Source organism: Trichechus manatus, unplaced genomic scaffold, assembly GCF_000243295.1.
Source record: "Trichechus manatus latirostris isolate Lorelei unplaced genomic scaffold, TriManLat1.0 scaffold00054, whole genome shotgun sequence".
Lineage (NCBI taxonomy): Eukaryota > Metazoa > Chordata > Mammalia > Sirenia > Trichechidae > Trichechus > Trichechus manatus.
The window spans coordinates 4,986,826-5,012,092 of NW_004443990.1; the positions used below are offsets into that span (position 1 = coordinate 4,986,826).

Genomic DNA, 25,267 nt, shown 5'->3' on the forward strand with positions numbered 1-25,267 from the left:
TTGAAATGGCACTTTGTTGATCTTTCAGGAGGCCAGTGCTGTTTCTAAAGTGACTTAACACACACAGGGAAAAACCAGTTCAATAATGTCTTTTCCTTCCTGACTGTTAACTTCCTTGTTTTTTCTTTCTCTAGCTCAGTGAATACCAACACAACGACTGATGAATCTCTTGGCACTTGTTTTTTCTCCCAAGAATATATTTTATTGTCTGGGTAAGTGCCACCACCTCGACTCCTTTGGGAAGAACGCGTGCATTCTTTGAGTCACGTCCACCAATTTTCAGGTCACAGTTTTCGTGTGTTCAGCGGAAGGTAGCGTGGTACAGGGGAAAGAGTAGTGGCTGAGGTCACCTGGGTCTTGTCTCCATCACCATTTGTTCATCTATATAAAACTGGCATGGTGGACACGAGCAAGGCTTTGCTGCAGGCCGCTGCGGGAACAGCGTACTGCGCCGGTGGCGCCTTGGAGGCCTCGGGATCTCAGCGTCTCGGTTGCCAAGGGAACTAGGGGCGGCTCGCTTTCCGGCGCAGTCGCGGCGCGGCACAGCTGTCATGGCGGAGACCGTCTGGAGCACCGACACCGGGGAGGCAGTGTACCGCTCCCGGGACCCCGTGCGCAACTTTCGCCTCCGGTAGTAGCACCGCCCCAGCACCGAGCCCCCGTGCTTTTATCCCCTCAGATAATTCGAGCCTGAACTTGGCGTTCTGAGGCCCCCACTTCCGCTTACAATCCTCACCACATCCTCCTTGGTCTCCCCACATCTTGCCGCAGTACCCGGACCGCTACCCACCCAGTGCCTCCCTGCATACTTTCCAGACTCACCTAACTCCTCTTCAGTCTCAGTACTACCCATGTTCCTCGGAGCGCTGGATCCTCAGTACACCCTCCTATCCTCACCTTTCCCCTCAGGGCCCCGCGCCTCACCCACCTCCCCTCAGTCTTCTGCACGCAACGCACCTTGGCAGCCCCATCCTGCTCTCTGTTTTGCTACCTCAGTACTTGTTCTGTGTTCATCCTGCTTGTGTGCCTTGTAACGCGCGTTTTGGACGTCTCTTTTCCTGACAGAGTCCACCTGCAAAGAATCACATCAAGCAACTTTCTCCATTACCAGCCTGCTACCCAGCCCGGGAAGAACCTCATAGACTTGGCCACTTTTAGGCCCCAACCAACTGCCAGTGGGTGTTATGGTGGTGATGCAGGCCCCCCTGGGGATCTGGGGGAAGAGCCTGGGGTGGTAGAGTTACCTCTTAAGACAGAGTAGATGCAGGTCTGCTTTCTGACAGCAGCCTTTTCACGGATAAGGAAACTAAGGCACAGAGAGGGTGGATTCCTTGTCAAGGTCCTGCAGCTGGTGAACGTTGGAGCCAGTATTTGAAGCCAGGCAGTTTTAGGTAGTATGCAATATTGTGTAGGAAAATTGAATAAGAAATCATTCCTGCCATCAGGATGCTGATCTGAATTGGGCCATCTGTAGTGAAATAAAAAATACCTTACTTTTGATATGTTATAGATTTGCTTGGCCACCTGAATACCATTTGTGGCATTTTTTTTCTAAAGGAAATTATATCCTAACTCTAAATACATGTCTAAACTTAAAGTTGGGGACTGCTAGACAAATGTACATATTAACATTGACTGTGCTCTTGAGGTTTTCTTGTCTGAGAAGCCAGAAGAGTGAGGACAGAGGAGATGTGCTTGTGTCAGGTCACTAGTTGCTCTGCTTTTGTTGTGCTTCTGTTTGAAAATATTCCTGAGCAAGAGTGTGGGCTGGTGGGTTGTGAAACATGTCTCTGAAAAAGTCATACTCAGGCAGGAGTGGATTAGGTTTTGTTCTTTAAAAAAAAAAAAAAAATCATTTATTTGACTTTCCTCTTCCGTCCTTAGCCTCTTAAGGTTACAGAGTTTGTGCTTCTAAATATATAGCTTCAGGATTCCTTTCCAGCAAATGCAGGGTGTTGAGATTGAGGAAGAGCCATTCAGCCTGTATCTAAATTTCAGTCCCTGACACTGACTTAGATTTAATAATACCTGGAAGGCAGGACCACCTTTTATTCAATTAGAGTAGTGGTTGAGATTCCTTGGGTTCTAATCTTGGTTTCTGCACATACTAACTGGAGCACATATACAGCCTCTCTAGTTTCTGTCAGAGTGAGTACTTAATAAACCACTGAACTCCAGCTGGTTTTGTGGCAAATATAAGAGCAGAGCCTTTCCTTTGGTTATAACCAACCACAGTGGCCTTGGTTTGGCTCAAGGAGTTGACTCACTCTGTTGTCTTTGGAGGTGGACATCGCCCGGATGAAAATGAAGAGGAGGAGGTTGTGATTGGGTGGCAGGAGAAGCTCTTTAGCCAGGTGAGCCAGTGTCACGTGTCGGCTCAGTCTGTCTCCACCTGGCCCATCTCTGCCTGGCTGGCAGCAGGGAAAGCTCCCCATCTTTGAGAGAGAGGCTGCTGCCAGCAGGGCTCCCCAGGCCAGGACTTTGCTGACAGATCCACGTCACTAATATTAAACAATGTTTCAATGGGCATGTTTGTATTAAGTCTCATTTGATTCTCTGATTTTTCTCAAATAAGATTCTTGGAAACAGAATAACTAGATTAAAATACTACTTTGAAGATTATTCATACATATTGCCAAACTGATTTCCAGGAAGGTTGTAGCAGTATATACTGTCCCCTATTGTGTTTATAGGGGCATAGTGAAAAGCAGCCCAAGTGTTGGGTTCCGGTGGTCTTGGGTGAAATTCTGATTGCCACTAAGTTTTATGATCATGGGTACAGCACATATCATCTCTGGGACACAAGCCATTTGTAGCAAAAGAGTTGGATTAGACCATCACCCTGGTTGCTTTTGTTTGAATCCCATGCCCTGCGTTAGCTTAGGTAAATGAGAGCTGGTTCTGAAAACATGTCAGATAGCATCAGTTCTATAGAAATAATTTGATTGGAAAGTTGTAGGAACAAAAGTTTGAAGTGTTCTCAGTAGATCTCTGTTTCCTTGTGGTCACCTCAGTTTGAGGTAGATCTGTACCAAAATGAAGCAGCCTGTCAGAGCCCTTTGGATCATCAGTACCGTCAAGAGATCCTGAAGCTGGAAGATTCAGGTGGCAGGAAGAACCGGCGAATCTTTACCTATACCGACTCTGATAGATACACCAACTTGGAGGAGGTATTGTTCTTTCCAAGGTCCCATGGCTCCCTTCTTGCACTTTGCCTCCCCTAGCTTTCTGGCCTCAGTGGGTTCTGTGTGCGAAATCAGAAGCCTGTTAAGGGGAGACGGGTAGCCTTCCCAGAGCTCCCGTGTGCTGCTGGCAGCCACGCTGGAGTAGAGAGGGCACAGTCTGCGTGTGGCATGGCTGCTGCTCCCTTCTCTGCCTCCTGGAGGGCCTGGGGGAACTGGCAGGGACCAGTGTCTTTAGTGATAGCCTTGTAGACTGCCAACTGAAGAAGCAGCCACTGGGCTTGAATGCCTACTTGAATCATGAAGTGAGATGGGTAGGTGGAGTCTGGGACAATCTAGACAAAACTCATCAGGGTATTCAGCCAAATCTCTGACTGTATGGGTTTGGAGAGGAATTCAGTACAGCCATGGGGAGTGGCGTTTGTCTTCAGTGTGCCTATGTTAACATACCCTTGTGGATTTGTTCTATATTTTCTTCAGTCACTGCATGATATGTTCTGTCTTCTCAGGGAGGTTTTAAGCTCCTTGAGGGTAGAGCTTCCATTTTCTGATTTTTCTCTATGACCTTGTAGATCTCTGCAAAGAACAGGAATTAAGTGATTGTTTTTGAAAGATGAGCATGCCTTCATTAGGAGAGCTGTGTGCTGGTAGCATGTCGAATTTGGATTGTTTGTTTTGGAAAAGCAGATGAAAATGCAGTTAGTGCTCTATTAACCATATGAAGATTTTCCACAAAATACTTTTATCCCATTTGGCATCTTTCAACTACCTAGTTAAACTTTAACGTCTACCAGGCAAACTCACCCAGCTTTTTATTGGTATGTGCTCAGGGGATGTTAGACTGATTTTAACATTAGCGTGTATAGACTCATTTCTGCAGGATGATATGCTGCCAGAATCTTAGGGCAAAACAAGGTCTAGGGGCATTTTCTTTGGGTTGTTTGGGCCACTCCTTCCCTCCGTTAGTATATAGAATTTTGAGGTGGCTATACCTATTAGTTCAGGTCACAGATGAGGTTTCTGAAGGCAGACTTCCCCTCTGGAAGTCAGTTGGCTCAATGTGGCCCTGATCAGGTGGGTCATACAGGGCTGCTGTCTTTCTTTAGCACTGTCAGAAAATGACCACCGCAACCAGTGAGGTACCATCTTTCTTGGTCGAGCGAATGGCAAATGTCAGGCGGCGGCGGCAGGACAGGCGAGGGATGTGAGTGCAAGTATATATGGGCGCAGGTGGGTGGGGGTCTTTGTGGTCCTGCCATACCAGTGTTCTCAGTGGTATGTCCACTGCCTTGAGTCTCCCATTCTGGAATGGACATCCACCTGGGGTGTGATCTTCAAGGGGTACCGGGGAAGTGACCCTTCCTGTGGTGTCTCCCAGGGAGGGCGGCATCCTCAAGTCACGCGTCGTCACCTGGGAACCCTCAGAAGAGTTCATCAGGAACAACCATGTCATTAACACCCCTCTTCAAACAATGTACATCATGGCAGACCTGGGGCCCTGTGGAAAGTGAGTGAAGCTTCATACCACCCACTCAGGCCCTCATCCTCTTCTTCTCACACTGATCATCACCTTCCTGTTAGAGTCATCACTGGGCATGTGAGAGAGAGGGACTTTTTTTTCCTAGATGTACTTGGCAGAAAGTGTTCTACCATGACACGTCTTACTACAGAAATCTGCCTTCCCCCGTCATGTGGGCTGACTACCTCTTCTTCTTTCCCTGGAAGTGGGATCGGGGATCCTGAAACTTGGTGTTGATTTCTTGGTTTCTAGGCTTGGCTATAAGAAGTATGAACAGATCCTCTGTACTCTGAAGGTGGACAGCAACGGTGTGATCACAGTAAAACCTGACTTCACTGGCCTCAAAGGACCCTACAGGTGAGGAGAGTGGCCTCTAGGAAAGGGGGAGTGGACACTGACATTCCTTCCCTTGGCTTCACTTCTTGCTCCTAGTTGATGAGATCTTTCAGAAGCCCTTCATCTGTCCTAACTTTCAAATTCCCAGGTAATGGTTCATATTCTGTTCTGAGTCAGAGGCCCTTAAGAAGCTGGGGAGACGTGCAGCTACACCAATGTGAAAGTGATAGCTTCAGCATGTAGTTTGGTGAAAATAATTCTCTGGGCTGCTGAATGTAGGGACTCACCAGAACAGGGTGAGATGAACTCAAACCAGGTATCTTCCTCTGGGCTGACTCTTCCTCCCCGCCATGTCTTAGAATAACAGGACCATAAATTAGAAATCATCTAGATGAGCTTGCCCATTTCTCAAGTGAGGGAACTGGGTGCCAGGGATGTTGAGCCTTAGGGTTTCACAGTGACTTTGGGGCAGGGATGGGTCCAGACCCCATACTCTCTGAGTCTAGTCTGGTACCTTTCTGCTTTACCATTTTGTGTCCCTCTCCTGGTCATCATCAAAGCCATTTGTATCATCATGCCCTTCAGGTGAGGTGTATGATCAGTGATGACTCATCCTGGGCTAGATCTGGAGGACCCCATCCTTATTATCAGAGTTGGTCCTTTCGTGGCTTTGACCTTACAGAATCGAGATGGAGGGGGAGAAGCAGGAGCTGTGGAAGTATACGATCGACAACGTGTCCTCGCTCGCACAGCCAGAGGAGGAGGAGCGGGAACAGCGTGTGTTCAAGGACGTAAGAGCTTGTTCATGTCAAGGACCGAGGGGATGAGCACGTGCCTAGGAGCTGAGACTGTGTCTGAGGTTGATGGCAGCAGTTGCTAAGGAAAACCTTGCTCTTAACAGCCCCCTCTGTCCTAGAAAGCATTGCTGATGTACCAGGCAGCAGTTTTTGTTCCTATTATGCCATAATAACAATAACAGTTACCATTTATTAGTGTTTACTGTGCTGTGTTCTAGGCATGTCACATAACTTCTTTCATTTAGACCTTAGCAACAACCTTGTGAGGCAGATACTATTATTATTACCAATTTATAAGTGAGGAAACAGATTAAGCAGCAAAGTGATCTTCCCAAGATCACACAGCTTGTAAGTGCTGGGGCCAGGAGATGGCCCCAGACCAGCTGACTACAGAGCCTCTGTCCTTCACTTTAAAATGCCAGTGGCCGGGATGCTTGAGTCTCCAGCTTTCTGTGGCATTCTCCATCGCTGCTGCTTTTCTCCATCCAAACAGAACTGAGCGCTGGGCTGGCTTGGTTCGCATCTTGAGTCTTGGTTTGGTTTGTTTCCTCAGCTTTATGGCCGGCACAAGGAGTATCTCAGTAGCCTCGTGGGCACTGACTTTGAGATGGTGAGTAACTTGGCTTCCTGCAGCACTGTGAGCTGTGTGTAGCCAGCGTGTTCTGACTATGGATGAGTGATAGTGCCTCTCCTGCAGGTCCCAAACACGTACTCTTCACTGTAAAAAGGAAGGTAAAGGATAGCAAGTATAGACCTTGTTATGTGTTTTAAAATGTTGCATATTAATAAAGAACTGCCAATACACAGAAGAAGGTCTGAACACACATGCGTGCTGATGGGGACTTTTCTCTGGGGGTGATTGGTAGATGGGTGTTGAGTCGTGAGAGGGTCATATATTTTTACTTTTTATTCTCTATACTTAGCTAGTTTTGAATTTTTATCAGCAGTAATGCATTCGTTAGTACTTTATAATTAATTTTAAAAATATAAAAGAGAAAAATGCCTTCCTCATGCTTCATGTGGATATTTCCCCTAAGTACCTCATAGAAAGGGAAAGGCTGTCATAGGTATGTCAACTATTTTGGCTCTTAAAAAACAGAGCAGTTTAGGTCAGTTATTCTGTGGTCCTATTCTTTATCTTCTTTCATTCCAGAGGTTCCATTTCTAGATCTGGAAACAAGGATAGAATTATTCACTGGTCTCCCCTCTCTGTAAAAAATTAACTTTTAATATTTTTGTATTTTATAAGCAAAAGATGTTCAGAGTTAAAAAGTTAGGTAAGACAGATGAATAATTATAAAAGAAAAAACCCCTGGTTTCTTGACCTCAGCCATCCAAAGGAAACAGGGGTCTTCAACTGTCTCCTGTACTCCAGAAGGTAGCTGTTGTTACTACCCTTGGCTATTCTTACAAATTTCCCGTACTGTGTTGCCTTCCCTGCCATTTAAATTATGTACTTTTTCCCTACGTCGTCAATTTTAGAAATGAAGGAAGCAAACTTGTGGAGAAGTGGAGGAGGCAGGGTGGGAAGGGGGGCAGTAGTAATGAACTAGTCCAGTGCCAGGCCCTGGGCTTTGTGGAGGGGCTGGAGGAGACATGCTGATTCCCCCTAGACCTCCTGATCTTTTCCCACTTCTCTCCACCTAGACTGTCCCAGGTGCGCTCCGGCTCTTTGTAAACGGAGAGGTGGGTAAGTGTCTTGTCAGACAGAGATCTGTGCCCAAGCACTAGTGTGCAGATGGAGCTGTGAAGTCATCTACCCCACCCTGGTGGAGGCCTTCTCTGTCTCCGTTATGTGGGAAGCTCAGAGATGATTCTTTCCTGGAGGGTTCCTGGCCCTTAAGGGACTTGCTTCCAGGAGAGTGTAGGCTCCTCAGTACTGGGTTGGGTGCTAGGGGTGGTAGGGGAATAAGCCGAAAATAGTTTCCTGTTCTCTCTCTTAGTTTCAGCCCGAGGCTATGAGTATGACAATCTCTACATCCACTTCTTTGTGGAATTGCCAACTAGTAAGTAAGATTCATAAATTTCTGTTTTTGTACCCATTCTGACAGTTTTCCAGAGACATTCAGTCAGGCTTCCTTCCTCACTCCGCCACCAAAACTGTTACTGTCCTTTTCCAGGTCATATATCACTTCCATGTTGCCAAATCCAGTGGTGACTTCTTTGCTTTCACCTCTCAGAAGCATTTGACCCAGCTGACTTTTCTTCTTTGCAACTCTTCTCTTGCCTTCTGGCTCTCCACTTCTCTCTCCTCCTATCACATTGGTGGCACATCAGGGCCCTTGGCTGACTCCTCTTCGGTGGATCTTAAAATATTAGAGTGTCCAACGCTGAGCCTATTCCTTCTGTTACTCTCTATCTACAGTCTTCCTAGGTGATTCTATCTAGTCCCATGGCATTAAATACTATCTGTATTTCTTGGACTCCCAGATTTCTGTCTTAGCCTGGACCTCTCCCCTGAGCTCCAGACTTACCGAGTTACCTCATCGACATCTCTGTTTAACATGACCAAAAAGAACTCTCCCTCAGACCTTCCCTCCCTGGTCTTTCCCATCTTAGCAGAAAGGTAACAGCATCTACTTAGTTGCTGATACCAAAGCCTAGCAGACATCCTCCCCTGATTTGTCACTTTCTCTAGGTCCCTACAGCCAGTCAGTCCATCAGAGTCCTGTCAGCTGAGGCTTCAAAAGCTGTCCCTAATTTGTCTATTCCCTCTAGCACCCAGGACCAGGCCACCATCATCTCTTGCTTAGGCCAGTGCATTAAGTTTCTGACTATCGTCTTCCTCTTTTGCTCCCCCTTACAGTCCATTTGCCACACACCACGTAGCCAAATGGAGCTCTTAAAAATGTAATCCAGTTGTGCCTCTTGGGCTGAAACCCTCCAAACAGCCTCCTCTTCCCCTTAGAGGAAAATCCAGACTCCTTACACTGAATGAGCTAGCCCCTACCTATTTCTCTTTACAACAATCCAGCCACACTTTCTTTCTGTTCTGAACACGCCAAGTTCATTCCCACCTAAGGGCCTTTGCAGGATCATTTCCTTTGCTGGAAACCCTTTTCTGCCATATCTTTGCAAATATCTTTCTTCATGATTTTTAGTTCTAAGTTTCAATGTCACCTCTCAGAGAGGCCTCCTCTGGCCACCAATCTAAATCAGCATCCCAAGTCACTCAGTCCCTTCACCCCATTTTATTTTTAGTGTAGTATTCATCACTACCTGATAGTTTCTGGTTGGTTTACCTGTTGTCTGTCTTCCCCCACCAGAATGTTAGCTCCATGAGAGTCAGGGATCTTTCCTGTCTCATCCCCAAGAATCCCCACTGCCTGGTCATAGCACATAGTAGAAACTCAATAAATGTCTAATGAATGAGTGAATGAATGAATAAAAGAATTTTGCCTTTTTCTCAACTTCTTGCCCTCCTCCCAGGTGAACTTACTATATATGGTCTTTGCCTTTCAGACTGGTCAAGCCCAGCATTCCAGCAGCTTTCAGGAGTAACACAGACCTGTGCCACCAAACCCCTGGGAATGGTATGGAGGATGACAGGGCATATCTGGAGGGAGCAGGAATTGGCTCCTGGGGTGGCATTTGATGCTTTATCAGGCCAACAGCCATGTACTCTAGGGAGGATTCCTGAGTTGGGTCCACCGTTCTGTGTGGGCTCTGTAGGGCTACCTGGTCCAGGGTCCGTCCTCTGCCTTTCTGAGAATAGCAGCAGCTTCTAGGTGTCCCTTCCCCTCTTATCTTCTTACTTCCTACCTGGGGTGAATTTTCCTTTTTCCCTTGTGAAGGTGACCTTGTAACTGGGCACAGGGAGAACATATTCAAGTGAAGCCTTGCCTGTGACATGATACCAAGTGTAAAATAACACTCCTCTTGTTTAGGACAAGGTGGCGTATTTCTCCTACCCATTCACATTTGAGGCCTCCTTCCTCCATGAGGACGAGTCTGCTGGTGAGTAGGTCAGCAGTTGACCCTAGGCCTTGATTCTCCTCAGCCAGTGCCCCTCTTGGTGACCTCTCCTGTGACCTGGGTGGTGCTCTCACTTGCTCCCAGATGCTCTTCCGGAGTGGCCTGTGCTCTACTGTGAGGTCCTCTCGCTGGACTTCTGGCAGAGGTATCGTGTGGAAGGCTATGGGGCCGTGGTGCTGCCTGCCACCCCAGGTAACCCCTTGTCCCTGCCCTTCCTGTGGTCACATGCCCTAGCCCCTGGGAGCAAGACTAACATTTCTGAAAGATCTGACTGCTTCAGGTGAGAAGTAGGGATAATTAAGAATTAGAAGCAACTAACTTGAAAGATTCCATGTTCCTTTGAAGAATTTCTTTCTCCCTCCATTAGAGACAACTAAGTGAAATTTAGAACTAACTAGAGCTAACTCCCTGAAGTTGAGTAGCCTGAGAGTCTCTACTGTCTGCTCCGTGTTCCTCTGATTTGTCTTACAGCCTGAAGGGTGAAGCCGCTTGGCAAAATAGGCTGGCTGTGTACTGAATGAGTCAGCATTCGTTTTGAAATAATAGCAGCTGTGTTTTATTGTGTGCCAGGAATTGTGCTAAGTGCGTCTCATTTAATTCTCTAAGCCACTCTGTGAGGTGTAGGTGGTGCTGGAATTTCCATTTTACTAGATGAGGAAAATGAGGTTCAGAAAGGTTAAGAAACTTATCTTTGATACACAGGTAATAACTGGCAGAGCTGAGATACGAATTTATGTCTGGTTGATTTCAAAATGAGTGCTCTTAACCACCATGATAACCTTCACCAGAAACCAGGTCATCGCCTGACCAGGTATAAGGAGCCCTGGTGGTACAGTGGTTAAGCACTCAGCTGCTAACCAAAGGGTTGGCAGTTCTAACCCACCAACTGCTCTGCAGGAGACATGTGTGGCAGTCTGCTTCCATAAAGATTACAGCCTTGGAAACCCTATGTGGCAGTTCTTCTCTGTCCTACAGAGTCACTATGAGTTAGAATCGACCTGATGGCAACAGGTTTGGGTTTTTGGTATGCTGTGTCATTGCTGGGGAGGCAGGAAGGAACCAGATACCCTTTCTGGACCAGGCTCCATTTTTCTCTTCCCTCACACAGGCTTACACACCCTGACGGTCTCCACATGGAGACCCACGGAGCTGGGCACCAGGGCTGAGCTGAGGAGGTTTTTCATCGGTGGTTCTCTGGAACTGGAGGACCTCTCCTACGTGCGGATACCAGGAACCGTTAAGGTGACTTTTGTCTCTGGGGAGACTCCTTGCCAGGAACTTAATGTTCCCATCTTCTATTCTGTAGTAGGTGGGATCTGGGCTAAGACCACTTAGTTGCTCATTGCTTCAGCGTTACTTAGCCTCTTCCTTCCTGTGGCTTAAGCTAGAAGTCCTGGCCACATTTTGAACCAGGTACAAATATCTACACTATCTTAGGAGATATCTGGAAAATAGTATACTTAGAGATTTCCTATTGTCTTTGTCAGAATAACTGGCTCTTTCTTCCACCCCATCATTGATAGCCTTGGTAATCGGAGATGGGGAGGATTGGCAGGAAGTGTGTAAGACACCTTATTCTCAGATGAGTTTGGAATGTTCCCTGCTTCAGAGTTGGGAGCCAAATTTTAGCCTTGAGGTGATGGGGTCTGGGTGATGGAACGAGGTTTCCCCAACAGAACTGTTCTCCCCAAGAATGGGAATAAGAATGGACTGAGCCCAGCTTGGTGTCAGAGGCCTAGAAACGGTGGGAACTTGATGCTGCCCAGAGGCGTGGGGGGGCGGGCGGGCGGGGAGGGACACTTGCCCCTGGACACAAGTCCAAGAGGGTACCAGATGAGGCACCGAATGGCATTCTGAAGCACCACAAATATGAAAGGCGCCCAACTGAGGCAGCCAGACAAGAGGGGATAAGGCGTTTCTGCTGACATGTTGCTGCTGTCAACATCTATTCATCTTGAGATTGGGGGGGTGGGGGGCCATTTAGAGATGGCCCCTGGGCACTCAGATTGGTGGGGGTCACAACTTAGAGATGGCCCCAGGCTCTCGTTATCCTTGCTAGGCCTCTGATGCTGTCTCAACTACTCCCACAGGGGACGCGTCTGAGCCGCTTCGGATTCCGCACGATGACCACCGGCAGTGTCACCTTCCGCTTCCACTGTCTGCAGCAGTCCAGGTGAGTCGCCCTGGCCTGCTGCTTTGCTGCTTCTTATCCCTGAGGGCTAGGAGCAGCCGTGACCATGTGGTGGGCTCCCCTGCAGGGCCTTCATGGAGTCGAGCTCCCTCCGGAGAAGGATGCGGAGCGTGCTAGACTGTCTGGAAGGATTCAGCCAGCAGAGTTCCATTCACAATGTGCTGGGTAGGTTCCCCTTCTCCCAGCTGGCCACCAGGGCCAGCACGGGCCATGTTCCTGCCCTCACCATGGCAGCTGACAACTGTTCCTGCTTCCCTTGCAGAGGCCTTCCATCGAGCCCGGCGTCGCATGCGAGAGGCCCGCGAAAGCCTTCCCCAGGACCTAGTGAGCCCCTCTGGAGCCATGGTCTCCTAGCTCCCTGGAACTCTGGCCCTCAGGGGAAGGGGAAAGGCCTAGTGATTTCTGAGGCCAGCGCTCTCCAGCCTCTTTGTCTTTGTCCAGCCACATTTACCTGCCCAGAACCAGACGAGCTGGGAAACCCCCAGGCCAGCTGCTCTGCCTATAGCCCTCAGCAGGCTCTCCTCACTGCCATGTGGGAATGAGCCAGACACCCCGTGGCCCCCATCTGTTCATATGCAGCTACTGTAAATGGGCATCCCAACAAGGCAGGCTTTGTGGCTGAAACTAGTTTGGGGTGACCCTATAGCTATTCTGTCCCCCACATGGACCGTTTTCTGGCCTGTCTCACAGTCCCAGTAGCAGAGAGGGCCGCAGATCTTTCCTGCTCCACAAGCTTCTTTAAAAATGGAGGCCCAACAGCTCTTGTCCGGAGGTGAGATGAGAAGGCAGAGAGGGTCAGGAGGGTTGAATGGACATGGGAAATCAGGTGGAAAGGAGGAATGTGCTGTCACAGTATAGGGAGAGCAATTAGGGTCACATAACTATGTATAAATTTTGTATGAGAGACTAACTTGAATTGTAAACTTTCACTTAAAGTACAATAAAATAAAATTAAAAAATGGAGGCCCAAGAAAGAAGAGGAAGGTGAGAGAGGCCTGTGAGTCTTTGCCCCCTCTTTTCAGGGTAGCCTTGTTTACTGCTTGGGGCTTGTTGAGTTTGAGACAACTTATTTCTGGAATAACTGGGGGCTGAAGGCAATGCCCAGCTCTTTCCTCTAGCTGGGTGGTATTTTTTAATTGTTTTTTTTCATAAAAAATGTTTTTACACTGACTGATGTTCTATTGACTGTTTCTTGGCACAGGTTGCTGGCATGGCCAAGTTATTTCCTGAATGTCTGGGTCCCGGTGCCTCTGCCGTTTCCCTTCTCTGCCTTGTCCTACTGCAGAGTATTTCTTTCTGCTGTCTTGATTCCATCCCAAGGAGAGGTTCAGGGATTAGTGCCAGCTTGGGTCTTAGCAACATTCCTCTTCAACATCTGGCGCAAAGCATGGGGCAGGCCACACCCTCCCCAGCCCAACAGAAGTAGGGCAGCCCTTGCTCTCAGCAGCACTTTATTGGTAGAAGCAGAGAAACTGCCCAGCCTGTAGGCTCAAGAGGAGGCTTGTGGGCTGCCTATCGGCTGGGCTGATGTGGTCTCGCAGTCACTGGGGCATGGCTGGGAAATAGAAGAAAGTGGCTGCAAACCCTCCAGCTGACTCTTCTTGCCTGGGTCTCAAGGCCTCCTTGCTTGGCTCACAAGTCCTTCCACCTGGAATGGATTCGTAACCTAACACCTGAGAGGCTCCCAAGGCGGGTGGGTCCGTTGCTGCTAGGACTTCAGCTGTCGCTCCCAGCCAAAGAGCTCGACGCTGTAGCCAGCAAAAGCATCAGCAGGCTATGGTTGCTCCAGGGGAAGAAGGAAGCCTTGTAATCCTTCCCAGACTCACTTGTCTCCAGGGATTGGAGGCTTGGGATGGACTCCTGTGGAGACGAAGCAGAACTGAATAAGTGAGGAACCTACTGGGAGTCGGGAAATGGAGATGCTTTAGTGTGAAGGTGACCATGCTAAGGCAAGCTGGACACTTCCTGATCGTTCCCCAAAGTCTTAGGCCCTGGGATTAACCCTCAGCACAGAAGCTAGCACACTGGGAAGCCACTGTCCCTAATGGTGAGTCCTGTTGTCTCTACTTAGAGCTTTATGAGGACTCAGCTGGCCTGCCCGGGGAAGGGGAATGATGCGAGGGCCTACCCCAGCCCAGGGCTGTTGGAGGAGGGCCTCTCCTTACCTGCAGAGGCTTCATTTGCCTTGCCAGGCTGACAGGTTCAACCTGGGGATGTGGCTGCAACTCACAAAGCCCCGGGGGTAGATGTTGGCCCTGAAGATGTCCCTCGAAACAGTGGTGATACCAGTATTGTCACACACAATTCGAGACAAGGAAACCTGTCTCAGGGCTCTGCGCTGTCTCTTGGTGAAAACACCCTGTTTCTGCCACCAGAACCTACCAAGACATTCAACAGATGTGGGTGAAGGTTGGGAAGAAATTAACTTACAATGAGCACCTGTTGTGTGCCAGGTACTTTACATTATTTCATTCAGTTATCACAAAATTCTTGCAAAATAGGTGTTATTCCTATTTTATAAATGAAGGAACAGGTTCAGTGAGTAAGTAAATAGACCAGTATTACATGGACAGTATTAGAGTGGCCAGGTCTGGACTTGAACATAGGTGGTGGTGGTTAGATGCTGTCGAGTCAGTTCCAACTCATAGCGACCCTGTGTACAACAGAACGAAACACTGCCCAGTCCTGCGCCATCCTCACTAACCTAGGTTAGTGCCAGAAAATAAGGAATTAGGTCTTAAACCACGAGCTTATTGAAAGGATACCACATTTAGCCTTTTCAGTCCATGCTTTCTGGAATCTGCTAGCCTGGAATAGCTAGGCTGACAACTCTGTCTCCTGGGTTAAAGGTGACCACGGCTCAGTATCAGCCTTGCCTGGGTTAGTGGTATCCCTCCTCTGACCAGACTTCAGGGAGCCTCCTGGTCTCAGGTCCTATGAACTTGGAAGAAATGAAGCTAGAAAGTGCAGTTTTCCCCACTGTTTACTGTTGAATTCTAGTGCTTTCTGTCACACCTCTCTGGCACTAATCTCTTTTAGGGTAGCGCCACTTGCTTACCTGTCTCCATCTCGGGCTTTTCTAAACTGGTTCTCAAAAAGACAGGCCAGAAGAGGCCCCACTCGAGCCCCTGGCAAAAGAGGCTCTGCAATGGCCCCAACCCAGATGTCAATGTTGTCAGGTGTCCCATACAGATTCAGAAACTTCCTTGCCAAATCCTTGTTCTTCAGCACCTGGCTGAGTTGTACCAAATTCCGAGGCTGGGAGAGCCCGCAGAAGCGCCTCCAAGCATTGTACCCTGAAAGGGGAGAGTAGGAGAAGTAGTTCTGGTCTCACGCCTGCTGAGCTCCCCTTAGCTTCCGCTTTTCCACAAGTTCTTCTGAGAGAAAGCTCAGTGGTCAGCCAATATTGGGCAGGAACAAGACAATCCCTGGTGGTAAAGAGGCCCTGAGCCCTCCAAAGAGCAAAACTGTTGTCTGATTTTAAACTTACAACCACGCTTTGTGTGCATCAAACTGAGGAGTGTGTCCTAGTTTAAAAAGCTGTTGTGACCCAAAACTCATAACCACAAATCTGACATTGAATGACATTATCATTGGGCTCGTGTGCATTAATTAGGCACAAATAAGACAGTACCCAGAATATAAAAGGACTCTCAATCAAGGTTTGTAGAATGAATGAATGAATAAATGAACAAACCAACAAATGAAGAGCATGGGATAAAGTTCATCTGCTCAGAAACAGACCACATACTGAATGATTCCATTTATATGAGAGGTCCAGAATGGGCAAATGCATAGAGACAGAAAATAATTAAGTGGTTGCCTAGCACTGGGGTGGGGATGGGGAATGACTTGTCATGAGGTTTGTTTAGGTAGTGATGAAAATGTTCTGATATTAGGTTATGGTGATTGTTGTACAACTCTGCAAATATACTAAAATCACTGAATTGTATACTTCAAACAGGTAGACTTCAGAATATCCCAATAAAGCCTTTTTTTTTTTTTAATTTCATCTACTCAGAACTTTAAAGATCAGTCATAACTGACTTCTCAAATATCAGGATCCTACACTAGGGCCAAGCCATGCGATGTGAGGCCCATCAAGGTAGGAGATAGCTTTGCCACAACCTGAAGAAACACCAGCCCAACATCGTCCATTGAACTACAAACTCACACCATCCCCCCGCTGAACAGAGGAAAACCATATAATGTACCGTCACTAAGCACTGTTGCACACATATCTCTCAAGATCCTCACTATGTTTATGAGGTACTTCGTTATCCCCATTTTACCAGTGGATGTTTGCTGAGATTGATCAGCTATGGCTTTTCCGAGATCACTCCACTAAGTGAAATTCAAACCAGATATTCCAATTCCAAATTTGGTTTTGGACTTTGGAAGGAATTGGAGGAGACTGAAAGAGCTAGTATCAGGATAATATTTCTAGTACAGCTTGAAAGGAGCAGATATTGGGGAAAACAGAAGACTCACTGTTTTGCAACTTGGGAGACCAGCAATCTCAGTTCGCCACCTGGGGGCGCCCACAGCTCCTTAGCTGTCAGGGGCACCCAAGCGTAGGAAAGGAAGAGACCTCAGGTTTATTGAGTGCCCACTTTGTGTGGAGCCCTGGTGGTGCAGTGGTTAGGATCTCGGCTGCTGACCAAAAGGTATGCAGTTTGAATCCACCAGCTGCTCCTTGGAAACCCTATGGGGCAGTTCTACTCTGTTTTGTAGGGTTGCTATGAGTCGGAATCAACTTGATGGCAAAAGGTTTACTTTTATTGGTTGCTGTATGTCTGCTAGTTGCCTTTTAGATGCAGGAATTCCCCCTACTCCTTTGTACATGCCCAAAGGTCAACTGAGGGCGGTGGGGCTTCAGATTCTACCTAGACAGGGAAGTAGGAGGTGGGGAGAAGGAGGAAGGAACAAGGTAGTGACCAAAGCCTTCCTCTACAATGGATTGAACAGGGGGAAAGAAAGCAGAAATTCTGAATTTAAACTTTACTACTTCCCAGTTACAGGACCTTCGACAAATTACTAAATGTCTCTGAGCTTATTTTCTTATTTATAAAAAGGACTGTAATCGCTGCTTCTCAGGGTCATTGGGAAGACTACCAAAAACCAAACCTGTTGCCACCACGTCAATTCTGGTTCACAGTGACACTATAGATGAGTTAATATTTATGAAAGTACCCAGCAAAGTGCCTGGTGCCCAGCAGAGGCTTAAAGACTGTACTTCTTCGTCTTTCGTGGACACTTTTTGTGTCCTCACCAAACAGCCAGTGCAGCCTGAATTTTACTCTACCTGTTCCCTGCCTCTTAAGGTTTTGCTTTTCTTCCCTTAGAGCAAGTAGCCAGTTGCTGTAGCCCTGGAATTTAAGCCTGCCTCCTTGGAATGTGCCACATGGTGGTGAAGGAGCAGTTCTTTCTTGTCTTTAAAATCTGTTTTTCTCTAGTACTTGGAAAGTCCTAATTGCCTTTTGTCAGCTCCAGTGCCCACATCCTGGTCCTATGGTGGACTAAAGCTGGGTACCCTACAGTGGATGGGGAGGACTTGGCAGGACAGCAAACAGGTGTTCCCTGGGAGGCTCTGCTGCATCAACCTCGGCCTTGCATGCCCCTGAGCCTCCGCACATCCTACATGGTCCCGGTCCGAAAGGAGACACCCACAGAGCAGCCCCAGCCCGAGCTAAACCTGGAAGCAGGGGGCGGTGGCTCCCTCACCTGGCAGGCCATGATCCCGGCTGCGTTGCATGTTGAGAGCTGCCAGATCCAGCCCAATCCTTCTCACTTGCTGAAACAGCCGGTCCCGGAGCTCATCCACCATCATGGAATCTTGACCATTCAGCTTGGCAGGGGTGGCCATAAGGCCTCGGAGGAGGGGATCGATGCCACCTGGTGGCAGGAGTGTGAGCGGCACAGATTAGAGTGTGAGCAGCACAGCCTCTGGGAAGCCTACTGGGTCATCATCCCATGATGCCAGGCTGAGCTCACTCAGAGCTGGACAAGCCAGTTGCTTATATTCTGTGCGTGTCAGGAAACAGGCCTGGGTGGACATGAAGGGAGATGGAGCTAGGAGGGAAAGGCATCACCCCTACTTCTTAAAGAAGGAGAGGAAGGAAGGCTCCCTCCATGTCTACAACCTGCCAGTCTGACATCAGTCTGCCCTTGGTCCCCCTTTTAGAAGTTTTCTCATCCCTAAGGGATGGAAGACCCATGACTGAGGGTCCTGCCTCATTTTCACTGGTCTGGGGAGATGATAAGCAGCAGCCTGAGCAGCAGCGTGGCCTTCTGGCAGAAACCCTGGCTCACCTGGGGGAGTGTGTGACCCCATCCCCACTCCAATCCCACCCCCATCTGTCTCTGGAAAACCTGGTCACCTTCGTACACAACTCGCCAGCTGGCAAAGAAGGCAGAGCTAAGTGGGACACGGGAGTTGGGTGCCGAGGCCCGGTACTGGCTGTCCAAGCGGAACAGGAAGGGCTGCAGCAGGGTGTGGCCAAAGCGGAAGGCCAGGGTGAAGACATTGGCTACACGGGGGTCCACATTGGAGCAATAGCCCCGGTAGGGCCCCAGTGTTCTCTTGGCCCGGGCCTTGCCCAGAACCAAAGGCAGGAAGTCTCGGTAGGTGATAATCTGGAAGAGAGACAGAAGGAACGGGATCTCGGTGGCCACCTACCCCACTCCCTTGTTTGGGCAGACGTTTGCTCTTCAAAGTGCTGCTCAGACGTATTAATTCTTTATTATCATTATGTCTTATGTGGCAATGTTAATTTCCTGTTGGCTAATGGAGATGCTGAAACCCAAAAAGGCTGAGGTGGACAGGGTCACACCACTGTGGGTCCAATTCTGAGCTACTAGCAAAACTGAGGGTAGAGGTCAGATCTCAGGTACACCTCAATCACCCAGACCCTCAAGGATATATTAAGGAAGGTCAGAGTCACTCTCTGAGACTGCTTCCTGTCTCACATTGTCTTCTGGCGAAAGCTGGGACACAGGGCTCCCTACCTGGACCATGGCCCCCACGATCTTCCGAGCCTCGTTGTACAGCTTATCTCCACTCCACCGGGGGTTCAGGTGTCTCAGCTCGGTGGCCAGTCGGTTGTGCTCTCGCATAAAGATGGTGTGCATGGCTGCCAGATTGGGGGTTTCACTGGATCGGGAGTCACCTTGAAAACCCCAAATTCACAGTCACTACAGCCTTTCCCAGAAAAATTTCTTTCTGCTAAGGAGCCTTGGTGGCACAGTGGTTAAGTACTTGACTACTAGCCAAAAGACTGGCAGCTTAAACCCACTCAGAGAACCTCAGGAGACAGGCCTGGTGATCTGCTTCCGAAAGGTCACAGCCTTGAAAACCCTGTGGAGCAGTTCTACTCTGCACACACGGGGTCGACATGAGTCAGAATCAACTCCACAGCAGCCACTGGAGAGACCAAAGCAAGCGGAAGCTGGCCACACACAGGGAATTTGTTAAGGCACTCCTTCCAACTTATTGATTCTATGATGACTATGCACAGATCCATGCCTATGGTCTGCCTAATACTGAGGTTTGAAACCACGTACTCCCACCACACCCACCATGGCTTCCCAACCCAGAACTCAGGGACTGGCATTTCCTGGGAAGACACTCCCTTTTCCCAAGTCTGACCTGCCAGGAAGCAGGGGATGCACACAGAGCGGTTGGTGAGGAGACAGGGGTCGTCCCGCAAGTTGTCGAAGGGCAGCAGGGCTCGGCCATTGTCGCGGAAGTGTTGGTTGACGGCCAGCAGCCCCAGGTAGTTGGTCCGGTTTCGGAGCCGCTGGGCAAGGGAGACCTCACTGCCGTACACCATGCTGGCGTCCACGAAGGAGGTGAGTGCATTGATCTGGTTGCGGACTTTATTCTTGTTTTGGGGGCAGGAGGGTGCCGAGCGGAAGAAGGGGATGCAGTCATGCTGGTTCTTGATGCGGGGGTCATTGGGCGGGATCTGCAGTGGAAAAGAAGCCTCAACAGCAGGCTCACTTCTGCTGGTGATCCCCTACCTGCCTGAAAACTTTGCTCAAAACTCCCCTCTTCCAGGAAGCCTTCCTTGACTCACCCTGAGTGTCCTTAGCACTTTGTAACATAGAGTTATGGAAGGCTAGAAATGGATGAGACGTTTGAGATGATTTAGATCCTCATCTTACAGATGGGGAAACTGAGGCTTAGAGGGGGTGAAGTGACAACTAGTTAGTGGGAGAGGTGGGACTAGAGCCTACTTCTGACGTTTCGGTTTGTGCTCCTTCAACTGAGTTCAATTTGACAGACATTTCCAAAGCACCCTTCTGTGCTGGGTGCTTGGACACTAGGAAGGTCAACAAAACCCAGTCCAGGTTGCAGGAAGCTCGCAGATCAGCGAAAACAGACACACGCATAGACTTATGTGACTCTAAATTGAGATGGCATCTGCTATGCTTGATATAAACACCAAAAGCTAAATAAAAGTATAATAGGAAGATCTGGGATGGCTCCTCAGAAGAGGTGTCCCTAAGCAGAGTTTGAGGAATGCTTAGCGTTTCAGTAGGGAGGACCTCATGTACCATCCCTCATGAATGTTGCCCTACCTCATAAGTGTGAGTATGTATGAGTGTGTGCATGTGTGTGTGCGTGAGTGCACGTGTGTCCTATATCCTATATGTTCCCCTATATGTCCTATATCCCCAACAGGGACTCAACTCCCTGGATTCCTTCTTTTCTTCTCTAGTGCTTACACCACCCTTGCATCCCAGCCCAAAGAATCCAGGCCTTCTCACAACCCAATTCCAGGAGCTGGCAAGAACAGCAGGGCCTTGGGCCATCCCAGGAAAGAGAGAAGGACAAGAGCTAAGAGACCCTAAGGACCCCAAAAGTAGGACCCCGGAGACTTCCTCTGCTGGAATCAAACGCATGGGTTAAGGCCTGTCTCACTTGCTTCCCTGTCCATAAAGCCTGCACTGAACCTTCTGGTAGATTGCTCCAACCCTGAACTTTCAACTCCAAACATGCACAGAGTCTGCGCTGGGTCTTTTGGCACCAAAAGTCTTCGGTTACAGAGCGCTCTGTTTCTTGCGTCTCTGTCTCACACCCAGCCCTACAGATAGCTCCTGAAGGATAGTGCTTCTATCTTTGGGACCCCCACCCTCAGCTTTGTGGCTGGGGTGGAGGCCACACCAGGGTCCTGGAAGGTTGGCTAGGGTACCTTGATGGGAAAGCAGGGGGGCAGCTGGGCACAGGTCCTCTCGCAGTCAACACCCCCAGAGAAGGCCACTCTGGCTGGGGATTCTGGGGAGAAGTCCAGGTCATGGTCAATGAACTGGCCCCACTGCATGAACATGTAGGCCCGGCCCTGGTCGGAGGTCAGCCTCTCGCTGGGGAAGCGCACAATCTGGTTGGAGACAGCCCGGACCTGGTGGGGAGATAAGGTCAGCATGGGGCATGGGCTCCCTGATTCCAGCAAGGACACCCCGGGACATGGGAGAAGCAGCTCCCCCTGCTGGAGAGAACACATAGTCTCCCTTCTCCTGCCCTGCCCTCCTCTTCCCTCTTTTGCGCCCGGAGAAGCAGCCATCTCCTGCTGTGGCTGTCATGCTTAGAAGGATGGTCTCTGGCCCAGGTTCTGAGGATTCTGGGAGTAAAGAGAAGGTGAAGGACCAGGTTGGTTGGCCCAGACCCCACCAGCTATTTCAGAGAGATAAATAGATCAAATTGATAGATCAATTTATAGACAAACGGTTAACTCTATGATAGAATGGATTGACAGATGCATGGAATAACTGATAGGTGATGGATGATAGATATATAAAAATCTGGATAGGGAGATAGATGAAAGGATTAATGGAAGAAAAATTAATAAACAGATGTTGATTGATGGGTAGATGATGGATTATTACACTGACATATCAACAGACACTTGATGACCCGATCGACGTTCAACAGACCAACAGCTAGAGCTAGATAAGGTATATAGCTCTTTATGTTTAGCAAGATACTTTGACACTAATTCTCTAAGAAAAATAATAATATTATTGTAATGGCTAGCATGAATAGATCATGTTCTATACTGCTCGTTACCCCCACTGCCGTCAAGTTGATTCCAACTCACAGCCACCCCACAGTTTCCAAGGCTGTAAATCTCTATGGAAGCAGACTGCCACATCTTTCTCCTGCAGAGCCACTAGTGGTTTTGAACTACCAAACTTTCTCGTTTAGCAGTCAATTGCTTTAACCACTGCACCACCAGGGTTCCTTATGGCTGTTTATACCAAGTGCTTTATTTAATATTCACACCAGCTCTATGAGGTAGGTACTGTTTTGCTACCATTTTACAGATGAGGAAACTGAGGCTCAGAAAGCTCTATTACTTGTCCAGAGTTACCCAGCTGGCGAGTGATAGAGCCTGCATTTGAGCCCTGCCTAGCTGAGTCGGGGGCCCTGGTGGCACAGTGGTTAAGCATTCAGTTGCTGACCAAAGGGTCAGCAGTTTGAATCCACCAGCTGCTCCTTGGAAACCCGACAGGGCAGTTCTACTCTGTTCTATAGGGTCACTATGAGTCGGAATCAACTTGACAGCAATGGGTTTGGTTTGGTTTTTTTGGTTTTAGCTGACTCTGGACTGGATTTAGAAGAGATCAAGTTCTCCAGACCCTCAACCCTGACTCACAAGAGGGAGGAGGAAGCCATTGCGCCTCTTGCCAGGGGTCCAGCCGAAGGGGAGTGACAGCCCATCCTCATACTGGGCTGGCAGCCAGCGGGCCAGGGCCTGGTTGGAGGCCCCCAGCCAGGGTCTCTTCCTGCAGCAGAGGGTGGGCCGAGGTTAGCAGAGCTCAGGGCCTGGGGTAGCTCAGCATGGAGGAGGGGGGCAGGGTGAGGGCGGGAGGGTCCCGGGCCAGGTGCAGTCCCTGGCGCTACCCACTTGTTGTTGCATCTCCCAGTGATTGTTCTGTACTTGTTGCTGCACTTCTCAGCACTATCCTGGAGAGCACAGCCACTGGTCTGGGACAGCAGCCGAAGCTGGGATTCTGTGAGCATATCTGGGGATAGGGCAGGTGCGTGGGGTCCTCGGCTCAGTTTCCGGAGTTCTGGCGCCTTCCTAAGCTAGCCTGTCCCAAACCTCCATCCCTTCATCCTCTCTCCTCCCAGCACCCCAGGACTCTCTGCACCCTGCCTCCCCCTCCTGGTTTCCTTCCACTCCCAGGCCAGGGGCAGGCCCCGGGGCTCAGTGGGGAGCACAGTACCAGTGACATTGAAGGGCCTAGACCCCTGGAATTGGAACTTCTCCTCCAGCAGCCCCAAGGCCACATGCATATAGTCAGCGGCCTGGACGACTGTCCTGGTGGCTGCTGCTGGCTGCTTGAAGTAGAACAGGAGGTCCGTAGGGCTCGCCGAGCCGCTGCGAAGGCGCTGCTTGATGCTGCCCAGAAGAGGGAGGGTGAGGGCTGGAGAAGGGGGAGAAGGGTGCAGACCCACCCAGCAGAGCCCCAGCCCAGGAGTGGGCTGCAGGACAGTGTAGACACACAGGATGGACCAAGGGGAGGCTCTCTGTAGTGGAGGCCCCATGGTGCCCAGGGCAGGGTGGTGGTGAGATGGCCTTGGCTGGAGCCCACCCCCCATGGACCCTCCTAGCACCATACAGCCCCCAGGGCCAGGCCCACCTCCTCTGTGTCTGATTGTAGGCTGTATCCACCATCAGCTTGGCCTCTGCGATGCAGTCCTTTATGACTGAGGTCTCCACTGCCCTGGGGGAGGCTGTTCAGGGGCATGGGGACTCAAGGTCCAGGGGAGCCACAGGACCCCCAGGCCCAAGCACTTCCCCCCTTCACCCTCTCCCTCTCATACCCACCCTCCTGCTTGGCTTTCCAAGGGACCATTACCTGGGGCAGCGCCCTCACAGGGCTGGGGGAGGGTGAGTGTGGCCAGGACCCCTGCAAGGGCCAGGAGCATCTTCATCTCTGCAAGGAGACCCCCAGTCACAGCTGGGTCAGCCACCGACACCCACATCCTGCATCTGCTGGGGTCCCAGCTCCCTTCCTCCCAGAGGCCCCTAAGCTGATCCCTCCTGCTCTTCTCTGGAAGCAGCCTAGGAAAGGACTTTTATACCCCATCTGGGGGTTGGGGGGTGGGGGTGGCAATGGGGGTGAGGGTAGAAGTCCTGCCTCTTGAGGTGGGGCCCTGGAACTTCCCTCTGGTTATCAGGGGAGCTGTGAGAATAAACACCCCTTCCTGCCCCGCGCCTTGCCAGCCTGAGGGCATTCTTCCCTTCGTCCCCTACCCTCAGTCTTTGTGACAAGCACAAGGATTGACAGGAAAAAGTCATGGGGTTCTGGCTGTGGATGCACCCTCGGCCTCAGTTTCCTCATCAATGAAATGGGATGGCTGCCCTTTTTCAGAGGCGAAATATCAGAATGGGTGTAAAAGTGCTTTGTAAACTGTACTCTGAGGTGCCAGTGCTGGTTTAGGTTCTAGTAAAGAGCCATAAAGGAGCCCTGGTGGCACAGTGGTTAAGCGGTAGGCTGCTAACCAAAGATTGCAGTCTGAACCCACCAGCCGATCCATGGGAGAAAGATGTGGCGATCTGCTTCTATAAAGATTTACAGCTTTGGAAGCCCTATGGGGCAGCTTTATTCTGTCCTATAGGGTCACTATGGGTTGGAATCGACTTGATGGCAGTGAATTTTATGGAATAAGCTATGAAGAGTCCCTGGGTGGTAGAAACGGTTAAGTGCTCGACTACTAGCAGAAAGGCTGGAGGTTCGAACACACCCAGAGGTGCCTTGGAGGACAGGCTTGGTGACCTACTTCCTAAAGGTCACAGACTTGAAAACCCTTTGGAGCATGTCTACTTTGCACACATGGGGTTGCCATAAGCTGGAAACGACTCAACAGCAACTAACTACGACAACAATGAGCCATGAGGCTTATCCTAACCATCTGATTTCACTTGGCACACAGCCCTTCAAGTCTCTCCAGTACTCCTCATCCCTTACCCTGCCCTACTTTTCCTTTCTTTCTCCAGCATCCACCACTTTCTGGCATCCCTAGAATTTACTTATTTGCTACGCTTAGTGTTTTCTTGTGTCTCCTCCCAACAGAACCTAAACTCTACCAGGAAGTGCATCTTTGCTGGTGAGCTCACCCATGTATTTCTCCCAGGGCCCAGAGCAGTGCCTGGAACACAGATGTCACTCAATGACTATTTCCTGGATGACTGAGGAGCAGTGTGACTGCAGAGAGGGTGGAGCCTGCCTGCCACTAAGTAGCTGTGTGGCCTCG

At 49.6% G+C, this 25,267-nt stretch overlaps 2 protein-coding genes across 3 annotated transcripts; one reads left to right on the forward strand and one right to left on the reverse strand.

Moving 5' to 3' along the window:
- The first annotated feature begins 475 nt into the window (after positions 1-475).
- Positions 476-12,847, forward strand: MKS1 (MKS transition zone complex subunit 1). 2 transcript variants are annotated; one of them, XM_004377886.2, is made up of 18 exons: positions 482-631; positions 1,066-1,175; positions 2,284-2,354; positions 3,015-3,170; positions 4,289-4,386; positions 4,561-4,689; positions 4,954-5,058; positions 5,720-5,828; positions 6,388-6,444; positions 7,482-7,524; positions 7,778-7,840; positions 9,297-9,367; positions 9,722-9,791; positions 9,894-10,001; positions 10,918-11,051; positions 11,900-11,982; positions 12,068-12,165; positions 12,263-12,457. In XM_004377886.2, exons 1-18 carry the CDS (start codon positions 552-554, stop codon positions 12,352-12,354), a joined length of 1,677 nt encoding a protein of 558 aa, XP_004377943.1. In that variant the 5' UTR covers positions 482-551; the 3' UTR covers positions 12,355-12,457. The 2 variants fall into 2 exon arrangements, with proteins under 2 accessions (XP_023588370.1, XP_004377943.1); XM_023732602.1 differs by lacking the exon at positions 4,289-4,386 and having other exon boundaries at positions 476-631; positions 12,263-12,847.
- A 1,317-nt stretch (positions 12,848-14,164) lies between these two features.
- On the reverse strand, positions 14,165-23,956 carry EPX (eosinophil peroxidase). Its single transcript, XM_004377887.2, has 12 exons — positions 23,869-23,956; positions 23,650-23,743; positions 23,233-23,408; positions 22,911-23,028; positions 22,659-22,788; positions 21,198-21,404; positions 19,649-19,967; positions 19,009-19,169; positions 18,381-18,636; positions 17,725-17,895; positions 15,059-15,296; positions 14,165-14,378 (listed from the first exon to the last, which is right to left on the reverse strand). The coding sequence occupies exons 1-12, from the start codon at positions 23,942-23,944 to the stop codon at positions 14,177-14,179; spliced, it is 2,148 nt and encodes a 715-aa protein (XP_004377944.2). The 5' UTR covers positions 23,945-23,956; the 3' UTR covers positions 14,165-14,176.
- Between the last annotated feature and the right edge of the window lie 1,311 nt (positions 23,957-25,267).